A 14881-nucleotide genomic window follows, 5' to 3' on the forward strand; every position below is an offset into this window, starting at 1 on the left:
CACAGCACAGACCAGCTTAATGGATCTGAGATATGTTTATAGGTGGACCAGAGTACCTTAGCTGTTTTTTGGTCCGCATCAGAGGATAATTGCTCATTCACACCTCTCCAAACGAGCTGATGGTCATTAAAACGGACTAAACAACACTGGTGTGAATGCACCCTTAGGCTATTTTGCAAAAAAAAAAGATCTTTAGGCACAAAACTGGTAGCGACGAGTTTCACTGTATGTTGCTTTCAAGACTTAGTGGAAACCTAATGGTGCCGGTGTCCATATTAGGCAGAAACTAAAAGTGTGGCAAAAAAATAAATAAATAAAATCTCTGCCCAGCGCACAGAGTTCAGACAGTTTGAGGTCTGTCCGTCCTTTAAATTGGTGAAGCCGGTCCACTCTCCACGCGCATCCTCGGGGGCCACACATGCACACTCCCAGCAACTCTCCTCCTCCTCCTCCTCCTCTCTCTCTCTCTCGCTTTCTCTTCCTCTCTCAACACACACGCACACACACACGGACTCTCTCATATAGGAGGATCCCGGTAGAGAGCCGGAGATTGCACATCCGAGCGAGCACCGAGGCGCACTACTTCTTTAACTTCCTCCCCCTACACTCACACACACACACACACACACGCCCACCCACCCCAGCATCAACAGGAACCTACAAATAAAAAAAACGGTCCAGCTCCGGCTTCAGCCTCCTCCAGACACTGACACACTGCTCATCATCTGTTTCACTCCGGAAATCCTGCGGATTGTTCTCCTGTTTTTTTTTTTTTGTCTACCATTATCTTTCTCTCAGCGGATCAATTCAGACGCGGTGCTGCACGGGAAATTTAAAGCGACGGTGTGTTTTAGTGTGCTTTGGAGTGTGTGTGTGTGTGTGTGTGTGTGTGTGTGGGTGCTGCAGTGTTCACCTGCATCCCCGGACTTGGAACGGAGCAACAGCCGCCGCCGGCGCATCAGTGAGGTAAGAGATGCGACCAGCTCCGTTTACCCGCATCATCCCTTCACCGTTCAGCTCCGGCGGGTTTTTTTATTCCTTATTCCTGCTGCGGGGAGTCTTTTTTTTTTTTTTTTTTTGCGTGAAATGTAATATTCGAATTCAGTTTGATTTCCATGTTTGTCTGAAAGCAAACCGACGCAAACTCTGCGCAGGATTTGGGATCATTTAGGCGCGATAGTTACTTTTTTTTTTAAAGTGAATTATTGGTGGATGTTGTTTTTTTCCCCTTCTATTTCCTGTCCTGCCCAGTTTCAGCTCCTCCACTCACCTTGTCTGTGGGCCCTATGGAAGCCACGGCGGTTACATAAAACTTACATTCATCTTCCGTTCTTCCTTCCCTTCCATCCTCTTCCTCGTCTTTCTCTTTGGCCTGAATTGTGAGGAAAAAACTCACAGATATGATCAGAAAATGTGCAGGATGCACTTATAAAACAAATGGTTAGAATTTAACCCTTTGTGTAATGATTTGTTCAGATTTGATTGAATTTGACTTTAGCCGGGTTTTCTAAGAAGTTACGAAAGAGACTCCGAAATCTACTTACTCAACAAATGACGTTTTTTTTTTCTAACATAATTTGCTCGAATTCTTTAAATGACTCAAATCTTGTTCTAAGTTATAACGACTTTAGAACCAACAAGCAAAAAGCTAAATATTACTTTCTATTGGAATAATCAAATTGAAGTACAATACATTGCAACAATCCACTAAACAATGAAATAATATGACTAAATCCAGAACTATCTCCCTAAATATGATATCATTCACAAATAGCTAATATTTTCTGTTGACTTTAACTGTAAAAGATTTCAACTAGTTGTTTTGTTTGTTGAGTGAATCCTACATTAAGCGTAATATTTAAGGAGTTTGTATTGTATTTATTCTGTGGTCCAAATTTTTAAAAAAATGCAAACCTTGTGGATCATCAACAAATTTTAAAGAAACAAGGAAGTACCTGTGTGTGCGTGTGTGCACTGAAAAAAAGAGGAAGGCGCTCCAACTAAAGGGAAATTGTCAAATTTATTTACGCTTGTTTAACTTAATAAATTTAATACGTAACATATTTACTTGATGATTGTAATTTGATTACTTGTAACAAATTAACTACTTTTTTTTAAGTTGGATCGCCAGTTGTCTTTTTTCAGTGTGTTTAATGGGCCTTTGGGAAACGCCTCTCAGGCTTTTTTATATGTCTGCGAATGCAAAAAATGGTATTTGACTTAAACGTAACTAGTTCAGTTTTACAGTGTAACTGCTGTAGGTGTTTTCATAATTTAATGGCTAGAAAACAGGCGCTAAATCCCAGCCGCAGCTCTCTCTCCTGATGCCTGCTCGAAGTGAGACAATCAATAAAATTCCTTTGAATTTTGCCGCCTTTCCGTGTGTGACTCCGGAGAAGTGTAGTCGCTGTGGCAGAAATGCTGCTGGTATTGGTTAAAATCATGCTTACAAAAAAGATCTGCGTGTCAAAGGTGAAACACGTCTTTATCCCCAAAGCTGCTTTTTTTCCTTCTGCTTCGGGGATAAAAGTCAAGACTAACAAACATTTTTATTAAACCAAGTTGTCTGTTTTAACTTTCTTGTTAAAAAAAAAAAGACCAAGACACAATTGGTTTGTGGTCAAGTCATAAAACTGTACTGAAATGGTTGTTCTTTAAAGCCTCGCAAAATAAATTTGAGAACTTTTTAAACCTAACAAGTAGGGTTGTTCAATGCCTAAAACGCACAAGACGATACACGAGATCGTCACGAGACGATACAGGATGACTTTCTTTTTCTGGTTTCTTAAGATCTCTTCAAACCTTAGGACAGCGCCTCAACTTTTTATATTCTGCAGTGCAACATTTACCATGTCCCTGTTGCTATTATAGGGTGCGCTGCGATTGTGATGTATCTCAATGTACCCCTAGTGACGCTTTCTGCTTCTTTCAGCATCTGAGCAACTTGCAGTGCTTACATTTTGATCGTGTCTTGTCTGTCTCTCCGTTGCCATTTTATCGTCTCTATTGGAAACTTACAATGATGCCAAACAAAAGTCTAAAGAGTAGTTCCTTGTTGCTGGTGTAACTCCTACTAAAACACCTGCTAAAACGTTAGCAGGCGAAGCCATCCTGACCACCACTAGCTAGTGCTCAACAGACAGCGGTCACCTCAACGAGAACAACTGTGAGGTTTGCTATCGCGAGATCTCGTACAACCACATCTTGTTATACCTCTGTCAATATTATAAAATAAAAAACACAGTTAAAATGTGTTGTTCATTGACAACAACTTCATTAAGTTTATGAAGCACAGCAAATTTAAGCTAATGCTAATTTTAGCTAAATTTGACTAGCATTAGCTCTGTCACAAAACTAGCTAAAGCTTGATAAAAACTGAAATTCCTGCTCCAACAAAGAAACCTTCTGTTTTATGGCAGTTCTTAACTTATACTATGACTATTTATTAATGATACAAACCGTAAATATATCAGACTTGACATTTATTTATACACTATGTATACAGAAAATGACTGAGTCATCAGCTATCAAAGTGTACAAAATGTCAATCTGGTGGGGACATGAACATGGTTGGTGCTAAACATCCTTTGGCAGATGGATCCATTTCTTACCAGAAAAACTCCGTTGCAAAGTGACAAGGGTTGAAATAAATAAAGAGCCTATTTTTGAGCACTTTATGCTTATTTTGTCACCGTTTGCTAACATTTCCATTTTTTAAATAGTTTTGCAACATTGTACTTTTTGGGGTTCAATTTGAAATTGTAATTTTGTTTCTTTGTTGTAGTTTTCTCACACTTAAAAAAAAAAAATCTGATTCTTGTTTCACTTTATTACTACATTGAAGGTGTACAGGGTCTATTTTGAAGTTGTTTTGTTACATCATAAGTATTTAATGTCCTTATGAAAGTTTTATTACACAGTAGACATTTAGGGTCCTTTGGAAGATGCTTTGTTATTTAGCAGGGGTTTCAGGTTCTTCTGAAAATGTTTAGTTACCTTGTAGACACTCAGGGTTCTCATGAAGGTTTTGTTACATTGCAGGCAGGATCTTTTAATAGTAGTATTAGTAGCAGGTAATATTTTTTGTGAATTATTTTGTTGTTTTATAGCACTTTTTATTTAGCTAGCATCTTCACAAGTTAGTTTAGTTTTACTGAAGCTCTTTTGTTGTGCCTGTTGTATTACGTCTGTCGTTGGTTCTTTCTACTTAAGATGTGGTTGTTCTACGTTTTAACATGGTTTGTCTTTTTGCTACTGTTTTCTGTCATCATCACTATCTCGCATTCGTGTTCATTCGATTGATTTTTTCTTAGCTAGCCACATTGACAGACTCTTAGTCTGCTATCCCCTGTGTGTGTACTGGGACCTAGCATGCACACATAATTCATCCATCCAGGCTAATTCCATATCGATTAGACTCTATTGACTGGATATGTCTGAATGCAGACTGGTGTGATATCATCTGTTTTGCTTTTCAGGCGCTCGGTTCTCACCGAAGAGCTGAATAGGTGAGCTGGCTTTAAAAGCTCACACACCGTTTCTAAGCGTCAAGAAGTCTTAGCCCTCCAAATCATCTCCTTGCCAGTTTAGTGAAGAGAAACATCGTCTTTCCTTCTCCGTTTTCACTCTCCGCTGGTCAGAAGAGCTCTGTCTCTTCCTTTCTATTTTTAGCCTCTATTTACAATGCAGTAGCTATAGAAGCAAGAATATCTGCTCACTCTGATCCAGTCTTGTGTCTCTTACGTCTTATTATTGTTCCTTATTCTTTATTTTATCTTCCCTTCTTCACTCAGACTCAGAGTTTTTCTGCTTCTTCCACTTTTGGTTCCCTGGCTCATCCGCAGAGAACATGTTAAGCCCTGGCAACACACATATCCCCACACACCCACCGCTTCACGCACCCCCCCCCCCCCCGCACGCCTGCACACATACAGTAAAAGGGAGTGCTGGAAAGATGGGAGAGTAGAGGAGAGTAAAGGTTAATCTCTGGATGCTCTGACCCAAATTACTATCTGACCTATGTATCACCCCCAAAACAAGCACCGCACTGTGCCCTCCTATCTGACACCCAAACTCAGATTATTCTTTTTAAAGCAACACACGCGCTAATACAGACACACTTAAACCGATCAAAAGGCAGGTCTAAGAAGCCAAAGAAAGGAGGTTTATTAAAGAAAATGTAACTAACTAATGAAAAGTCCAAGCTAAAGTTGCACTTCAGGTATTCACTTGGTTTCTGTGACTGCTGAGATCTTGCCCACAGGCTCATATTTATAGTACTTATTTTGTTCTGATTGATTCACAGGAGTAAAATTTCACACCACAGTCCAATATTTAGTAGCATTGCACCAATTTGCAAACTACTTACGTATTGTTTTTAAACCTTCTTCTATGATGTTTTTGTCTCATGTTCATGAAGTCTGGACCTCCCTTAGGGATGACATTATTTATCTCCTTTATGCCTCTCTGCCTAGTAAATGTTGAAGGCCTAAGGAACCCTGTGCAATCGAATTTTCCCCGAATATTCTATATATTTTAAAAGAATTTTAAGCTGTGCAGTAAGTGTGCCTGGATAAATTCTCAGGTGATTGGATTGTGAAGATTTTCAGCTTAATTGTTAAATTGGGGAAAATAACTGCAATATCATGTTGTGAATAGTATCCATGGCTTCTGTCAAAATGTGGGTTGATGTATCTTTCATGTTAATACTCTGTGCAGAACGCCATTTTGTTATTATCCATCCATCTCCGTAGGCTAAGCCACATTTTCTACATCCGATTATCAGAAAGACTTTTTGAGTGATGCTCTTTGGTGAACTCCATCTGTTCTTTGACACATACATCACTTCATCCTCCAATCATCCATCTTATTTCTGTGACTTGTGTGTATGCGCCTTTGTGGCGCCTTAACAAAAAGGCGCTTTTCTAATACACATATAAAATCGACCTCCTCCTGGCGACCTTCCCAGTTCTCTTCGCTTTCAACTGGATGCTAGACTCATAAGCCTCTCATATACAAAACTGCCATCAAAGAGCAGGCGTGGGTGCTAGATCACTGCCGCGTTTACCAATGGTCTGACATGAGATGATTCACATTTTTACACAAGCTAGGCTTATAGATTGCATTGAATGTGTCAGACCATTGGCACAATTGAGGTTGGTGCCAGAGGACCACTTTGAAGAAGTGTGGTTATAACTAGTCCAGCAAGAGGAAACAGGTTTTCCACCGCAGCAGTTACACTACCTGTTCCTTCTTGGCTCTATTAAAGAACAGGTCTAAATTTCCACAGCCAGATTATACGTTTTGCGCTACACCATTGCATCACTAGCTGCGTTTCCACTCACCATAAAATTGCGCAATGAAAACTCGCCAATTTCCCAAAAACTCTTAATTTTTTCAATGAAAGGTTTTTCCACTAAGATGAGGAGGTTTTTGTGGCAGTTGTTGATCGAAATGTGATCAACAACCAAATGTTACTACTGGCAGAAAAGACGAAGAAGATGACAGGAAGTGGTAGGAGGACAATGGCGCGGCATGTTTTTTAATGACTTGTCACATCAACAAACTTATTCAGGCGTGATTTTAATTGCGTCGCTACTTTAATGGAAACGCCGCAATTACGAAATTGAGTTTTTTTCGACAGTAACAAAACATCGACAAAGTTTAGCGCACGTTTGTAATGGAAGCCACTGAGAACACATTCGCAGTTTTGAGCACAATTCATATATTCAACACTACAGTCTCATGGAAGCGCTATAATGGCTTGGTTTGAGTAAGAAGAGAAGAAGAGAAAATTAACCAAAAAAGAAAAAAATACAGTGGACCCCATGGTATTCAGAGGTGATGGGGAACGCAATGATGATAGCTAAAATCCACAAATAATTGAGACCCCATCTAAGAAAACTAATAACTGGCTGTTTCAATAGTTCAGACACTAAATATTGTAGAAACTACCTTAGCACTACCTCAGAAAATAATATCTATAGTCTTTATTGTCTCTGCTATTGGAGGTGCAGCCAGTAAGTGAGAAGGAAAATGTATTTCGATCCTGGATTTGCTTTGTAAATGGCAGACAGATTTCCAGAAGAAATCCGTGAATAGGTGAGTATTGGAGCTGGCATCTTCTCACCAGGATGTCAAAGCAGTTTTTGTCTCTGAGAGATGAATAATCCTAAATGGAGCAAATTATTTGGAAAAATACCAACTATCAACCAGTAACCAAACACTTTCTGAGATTCTTTCATTTCTGGCCTGCAGGTAACAAACATACCATCGTCCGATTCCTGTTATCAGTCGATTCTTCTGACGCCTCCAATCCTTTCTTCATCTGGGAAAATAAAGCAAAGATTTTGAAGTGTATTAATATTGGACTGGATATTCCCAGATGGCATCGCAGGCGTTTAACTTCAGCACAGTTGGAAAACCTTTGAAGAGGACAGTTTGCTGATAAGATTCGGGTATTTCCTATTATTGATCATCTTTTTAAACCTCACAACTGAAAACGTTCGGCCGTTCCACAAAGACGCCTTTAAACAAATCTTACACTGACTTTATGAAGTCGCCAGTAACGGTGATCATTACAAGCTGCTGGCTGGACCTCACTGAAAGAAAAGGTGGAGAGGCTACTAATGCAGAGCGTAATGGATTAACTGCTTCAAATGTGTGTAAATGCACAGAGAGCACTTAGCGAGAGGGCATTTGTAGAAGACAGCAGGAGACAGACGGACATCGGAAATCTGAGCGCAGTGAAAGGTACAAAGTGAGTCTGCAGCTGGAAGGAAAGCTGAATCGACTAATTATCTGGTCTTCAGCTTTACGGCGTATGATGACACTAAACCAATGGCCCAACGGCAATCTTTCCTTTATTAACATTGTGTTGTGTTTGCGATAGGTCAGAACATGAATATAGGCAAATTTACATGGCCAGGTACTCAGTAACTTGGCAAGTAATCTGAGACGGCAAGGGAGAAAGGACAATAGAAAAGCAAAGGGAGGATTATATTATATACAGGTGGATGAGAATGAAAGAGACAACACTGTTTAGATACGACATCTTTAGAATTTCATGTTCTTGTGTAGTGATCAAAAATTCAAACACACCAACACATTAACTTTGTGATATTTAAGCTTCTCTGATGTCCAATTTGTTATTTTCCATTTTTATTACTCAGTTACATTTTCTTGCATTTTCAATTCCTAGAAAGTCCAGTCTGTTTGGATGTATAATCGATGCAGACCAAAGAAGCAAACATCTGGTCCGCATAAAAACCTAGATCTCGCTCGGCTAATTTGAACTCTATCTAGTGCGGTTCAAAAACATATGTTAACACCAGGCGGACCGGAGAACGCTCCGAAAGCAGGAAGTGGATTGTGGTGCACGGCATTCTGGGTAAATACAATAAAACAAGCTCGTGAGTTTAGCGCTAGCAGGAGAAATGGCTTGTGGTCTTTTGCCAAAGACAAACTAGAAATCCTACAACTGCTAAAATCGGACACTACTCCATTTTTATTCACATTTTGTGAAGAGGGAAATTGCGCTCACTGTCTACTTCAGAGGTCTTTCTGTTGTTTGTTTCCTTTCGTGATTCTTGGTGCAGCGCCACCACAAGCGAGTGGCTGAACAAGCTTTTTAAAGGGTTTAGTTCGTTTGACACAGTGCAGTGTGAAAATGAACCGCAACAGCTGAAAATGTAACAAATGCTGCCATTTACGTCCCCAGTCAAACTGACTACCGGACTATCGGGCATAAAAACACTCCTATTGTGCACACTGTTAACCTGGGACTACTAACAAGTTGGTTTTAGGTTTAGGCCTCGTTTACACCAAGCTGCTCTTCAATTGAACTGTAACATTTTTGCTTGTTTACACGCTACCGTTAACCAGAGTCTCTCACACAGGCTCTTTTTTGAAAGCAGGACTCAAGTAAAAAATTTTTTGCAACACCCCTCGCTTAGGTGTGAAGTACTCTGCCGGTGGGGAAAATGCACATGCGCAGGACGCGTGGCTTTAGGGTTTAGTCTACGCTTGTACTGGGAGATAATAGCAAAAACTATATGCCATGTTGTGCTACGTAACCTGCTCAGTTAAACACAACTTCTGGTGTGTTACATGAGCGCTTCTTTCATGACAGAGGGAGACGGTTAGTGTTTACAATGAGGTGGACGCTCAGGGTCACAAGCGCATTCAATGGTATGCTAAAATCACAGTGCCCTCTAGTGGCCTGACAAGACAACTCATCCAAGGTGTCTAAGCGCCGCCATCTGAACGTGGAACTTTTTCCTAGTCAGCATCTGAAGCTACAGGAGGTTTCCAGGCAGCGGCCTCGCGTAAACCTAGCCTCAGAATCTACTGTGATTTCAGTGACAGGAACACACGGGCAACCTGCAACGCAGCTAGAAATGTAGCAGGAAATAGAAAAAGAGCGCTCTTCAGATACATGTATGGCTAATAAGCATCTGCGAGTAAGGAAATAGGAGGTAGAGTGCTAACAGAGGCATGAAAGAGAAAATGATCGATGGAGTCAGACAAAAGAAAACATCCAGTCCTGCTGCCGTCTCCAGAGGATGCAGCTGAAATCTGATCTAAGGCAGGAAGTGGCCATCACTCTACCTCCCCGTCTGCCTAACACTAGAAGGAGACACACACATCACGGTGTAATATTGCACCTGATGTTTTCCTGTTATTAACTAAAGGACACACGCGACTGGCCTATTAATTAACTGCTGTTTTAATCTCTTTTACTCGCGCTCCAGCGTCTGTTGAAACCGCATCTTTTTCCCTCTTTAATTGGATTTTACAACAATGTGCAAAAAAAAGGGGCTCACCATTCTCTTTTAGGTAATAAGTAGTCGCTCTGGGCTTTTTCCAGCAGTTGGCAGTGACAATAAAAGTTTTTATGTAGAGCAAGTGAAAATGAGAATAATGGGAGAAAATCCATGGATTTGTAGAAAAAAAAAAAAGCACTCAGCACATTTGTAAATATGCAAAGCAGTCTGCACTTTATCATCCTCCAGGTTACGGCTCAGCGTTTTAGAAGTGAGGGTCTGCTAAAAACATTTAAGCCGGTAATATCTTACCTGATAACACTTTATGTTTTTATTTGGCATAGAACCAGACTAGAGGCCTAAACTGAGAGAAGTTCAAAACAATTTCAATATTGATTTATTGTTGTTATGATGAATACTAATTGATGATGTTTTCTTTTTTAAAACTGTCCTTATTGTCGGGATTGCTGCTTTTACTATTTTCTTCACACTTTATTCAATAAGAGTATCAATAAATATAAATACATTTGATACAAAGCTCACTTCCTTATATGACTGGTGTCCAGAAGAAAAGTATTACAAACTACATGTTCTTTATTTGTGTTTATGATTGCTGTGCCATCCACACAGTTACCTAAAAAGATGTGATAAATAGTTCTTATAATCATTTTTATCGTCATCACAATACTACTAGGAAATATTGTGACAAAACGTTAAAGTCCATAACGCCCACCCGAAGTTTAAGATGAAAAAATGGAGCAGTGTTGAAACCACATGTTTGTAAAACCAGTCATGCTGATTTTCTATCACTGGAAGGAAGTTTATATTTTCTTATCATATTTTTTTTAGTGGGTTTTGCAGTTCATTTCGATCCGGATTAAGAGGGAATTCATTGGAAGAGGTAGGACGTGGCTGCTGAAGGTGTTCAGCACTTGACTCCCACTCGGAGGTTTGGGGTTTGAGTCCCACTGGAGACGTTCTGTTTTTAGGTTTTGCCTATGCCGGAGGTTTTGTGTGGGAGGAGCCAAGCGGGCAGCAGGACATTTATCCTCCACATCTTTTGTTGTTTTGTCTTTACCAGAGTTCTACCTCAGCTTTAACATGGACTCAAATGAATGATAAAAACAATGAATGTAAAGATGAAAAATATTAACTATGAAAGTTATTTTTAATCACACTTCCCATTCGGTGAAATAGAGGGTAAATTCAAATGTTCTGCCTCTGCATTCACTAAATCCTCACTTGCATAAAGGACAAGGCCTAAAAAGTCTTTCTTTTTTCTGTGTTGAAGCATCTCAGCTTTTAGTGCATATGAGATCCCCCATCATCTGAAGCTCACACAGATATGGATGCGCATATTGTTACGCAAGTAGAAGGAGAAAGACGAGAGGGGCACAGTGTCACTGGGACGGTTTAATGGCTACAGAATGTGGGTGTGGAGTGAGAACAGAAGTCAGGAAAAAACCCAGCAGGAAGAGGATGAAGGCCAGATTATAGCGAGGCGATAACCACAGCCATGTTTGGCAGTCTGGAGTTTTCTAGCATGCTGCTCATATTTGTTTTTATTGGTTTTTGATGTTCAGATCCATGTATGTTATAATCTTAAAACGGAGATATTATATATTTTCTTTTACACACAACGTCATTTTATAGCACAGTAGAGTAACTATGTTCCCTTCAGTTGTTATAAAAATCCAGTACATATCAAAAATAACAAAAGAAATTTGTCTTCGCAGTTTAGCGCCTTGAAATTGGCCCCTGTCTCTTTAAGAAGCATCTCACTATCTCGGAGCTGACAGTTTCATTTCATTGTTTATATGTATCTAAGCAATAAAGGTTTTTTTTGTCACTGAGCAGAAAAAATTCCACGTATTTATGTTTCAATTGTTATCAATATCAACTGATATGAAATGCTTATATTGCTTTTTTTTTTTTTTTGCCACGTCACCCAGCCCTACAAAACGCTTTAATGGTTTGGAAATCTTTACTTTTTGAAACCTTGGTATACACTGCAGTGGGAAACTATTTGCTGTCTTAAGAAATGTATTTGATTTTTGATTTTTTTTCTTTTGTCACATTGAAATCTTTCAGATCATTAAGCAAATATAAGACCTGGCATAAGTAACCTGAGGCAATACAAAATTCTGTTTTTAAATTATGTCAATTGATTTAAGTTATCAAAAGAGACATTATTCAACATCATTCAGTGTCATTCTGTACCATGCTATACCACGCCGTGCTGCGCTACGCACCATATCTCTTTACTAGTAACTTGAGTTGAAAAGTAGACAACAATTTCAATCAATTATTGGCCTACATGTCATTGTCTGTATGCTGACTTGATGCCTGCAGTCAGTTAGACTTTACTGACATCAAAATGTGAAAGAAAAAATTGTCTCTTAAAGAAGCAAATCTCGCCACCGGATGTTCTGTTTGCCTTTCACACGTTTTTCTTGCCTCAGTAATCTCTCCAGTCTCCGTGAATGTAAAGGTGAGAGGAAGGTTCGGTCACACATAGACTTGCATGGGAATTGGGACGGTGCAAAAGTACATGCTGTTCTTTTTCTTCTTTCTGGCAGGAAAATCCAAATGTTTTCCAGTTTCTCTCTCTATGTCTTCTACTAATCTACTTCACCATGATTAACCCTGATGGAAAGAAATTAAAAGTGTTTCTACCTCTGAAAAAGAAATGAAAATTTTAATAAGATTACTAAGAGAAATGGATTTTGCTTTCCAGTTTTTAGAGGATACAAATGCATCCTATGGGGTAGTAGGTGTAACTGCTCAGCAGCAAGCCAGTTGTTCTTTGTTGTGATCTTGCCACAGGGCACTGATGTATGGAGTCGGCTTCCTGTTTGAACAGTGTGCTATATAAATATAACTCTGGTCTCATCTCTATATGTGCAGGTAGAACAACCCTATATCAAGCTGCAGCCATGGATGAGATGGACCTGCCCCAGATGAAGAAGGAGGTGGAGAGCCTCAAATACCAGCTGGCCTTCAAACGAGAGAAATCCTCCAAAACGGTCACAGAGTGAGTATATACTGTAGGTCTTAGCTGCAAACCTTTACAGAGAAACGTCTGTAAGGTCTGACTGTACAGTATTCATACTTGTACACCCAAGCATGCCACATCATGTTATACCATACTGCACCACACCATAATATGTCATAGTATCCCATCATACCATACCATACCATATCATGCATACTATACCTTATTATACTATACCATAACATACCATACCTTAACATACCTTAACATACCATGTCATATTATACCAATCTATACCATAACATACCATACCATATCATGCATACTATACCTTATTATACTATACCATAACATACCATACCTTAACATACCTTAACATACCATGTCATATTATACCAATCTATACCATAACATACCATACCATATCATGCATACTGTACCATACCATAACATAACATAACATACCATAATATGCCATAGTATATCATCATACTATACCATACCATAACATAACATAACATACCATAATATGCCATAGTATATCATCATACTATACCATACCATTCCACACCATACCATACTGGGAATAAAAAAAAAATTTTTTTCATTTCTTTCTTTCTTCAAAGTTTGGTCAAGTGGATTGAGGACGGCGTCCCTGAGGATCCCTTTCTAAACCCAGAGCTGATGAAGAACAACCCATGGGTGGAGAAAGGCAAATGCATCCTCCTCTAGGGAGAAGAAGCATACATCCTCCGAGGATCACCCATGTCAACAGTAACCCTACAGATGACCCCTGAAGCCGACCCGGACTGTGAGGGCAGTGGCCGGACAGCGCCCAATGTGCCCTCACCATGAATGTAGTACAGCTGTTACCCCCCACCTCACCCTAGACCAGGGGTGGGCAACTCCAGGCCTCGAGGGCCGGTCTCCTGCAACTTTTAGATGCATCTCTACTTCAACACACCTGAGTCAAATAATGAGGTCATTAGCAGGACTCTGGAGAACCTGACTGCACTTAGGAGGTGATTCAGTTATTGGATTCAAGTGTGTTGGACCAGGGAGACATCTAAGATTTGCAGGACACCGGCCCTCGAGGACCAGGATTGCCCACCCCTGCCCTAGACACACGCACACACAACCACAAGGGCACAGAAACACTCACTGACACTCGCACACATCATCGCTCTAAACCTTGTCTGACTCTTTCTCTGCAAGTTTATTCCTTGCCACGGCAATCTAGCATTACTATGATATGAGAGCAACAATCATTACTTGTACTACACTGGTTTGTATGAATATACTGTTTGATTATTTATTTATTCTGCTGCCAATTGCAATCTTGTTTTTTTTTTAAGTCCCACTTTAATGCGTTAGTGATGTGTAATACAATGTTGAATCACATTCTCACTGCCAGACTGACTGTAGGTGGAAGAAATGTAACACTTTCAATATCATTAAAAACATCATCATATTTACTTACTTTTAACTCAAATGAGAGATTTCCCAAGTTTAGCAAAAGAAAAAAATAACTTACTAAAACAGAGAGTTCACCAATAATAATGCTTAACAGTGAGTAAGTAACTCTTTCAGTGTAATTGACATAGATTGACATAAAATACTGATGTTAAGAATAGCAGAGAAATATTTTGTAAATCATAACAGCTTAGTTACGTTATCTGTTAGCAAACAGTTCAATTTAGGTTCAATCCATGCTAACAAAATAGTCTGTAGAATGGATCATGCAAGTGGAGATGTTGAATGACCTGTTTTAAAGTTTAGGGGGGAAAAAAGTCTTTTTGAAAATTCTTGATGATGAACTGGTAGCCCACTTTGTGCAGATTGCTTTCCAAGCACGACCAACAAATTAGCCATTATCATGGGTTTTTATGATCTGCTTTAGTTTGTTTTCCCTCTGCCACCATAAAATTCAATTGCAAGCTAGGAATTGAAACCATGAGCTATCCGCATGCTAGCCCTACATTAGGCGTAATGTTAGTCCTTTAAAATAACTGACATCTATTAGTATGGTATTGGTAATTAAACTTTTCACTAGAGTTGTAAAATTTGTTTGGTTAATTGTTTTTGAGAAACTCTTGTTATCTTTCAGACTGATGGACGTTAG

At 39.5% G+C, this 14881-nt stretch overlaps 1 protein-coding gene across 1 annotated transcript; it reads left to right on the forward strand.

The window, feature by feature from the left end:
* The first annotated feature begins 483 nt into the window (after window positions 1-483).
* On the forward strand, window positions 484-13651 carry gng13b (guanine nucleotide binding protein (G protein), gamma 13b). The gene is made up of 3 exons (XM_028023477.1): window positions 484-966; window positions 12672-12798; window positions 13386-13651. Exons 2-3 carry the CDS (start codon window positions 12701-12703, stop codon window positions 13489-13491), a joined length of 204 nt encoding a protein of 67 aa, XP_027879278.1. The 5' UTR covers window positions 484-966; window positions 12672-12700; the 3' UTR covers window positions 13492-13651.
* Window positions 13652-14881: the final 1230 nt, after the last annotated feature.

The sequence above is a fragment of the Xiphophorus couchianus genome, chromosome 7 (assembly GCF_001444195.1).
Source record: "Xiphophorus couchianus chromosome 7, X_couchianus-1.0, whole genome shotgun sequence".
NCBI lineage: Eukaryota > Metazoa > Chordata > Actinopteri > Cyprinodontiformes > Poeciliidae > Xiphophorus > Xiphophorus couchianus.

Excerpts from the sequence above, each read along its gene's own strand:
- gng13b (XM_028023477.1), top strand. The coding sequence starts at position 12,701 with ATGGATGAGATGGACCTGCCCCAGATGAAGAAGGAGGTGGAGAGCCTC. Across the intron at positions 12,799-13,385 it reads TCCTCCAAAACGGTCACAGA|TTTGGTCAAGTGGATTGAGG; the intron begins GTGAGTATATAC and ends CTTTCTTCAAAG.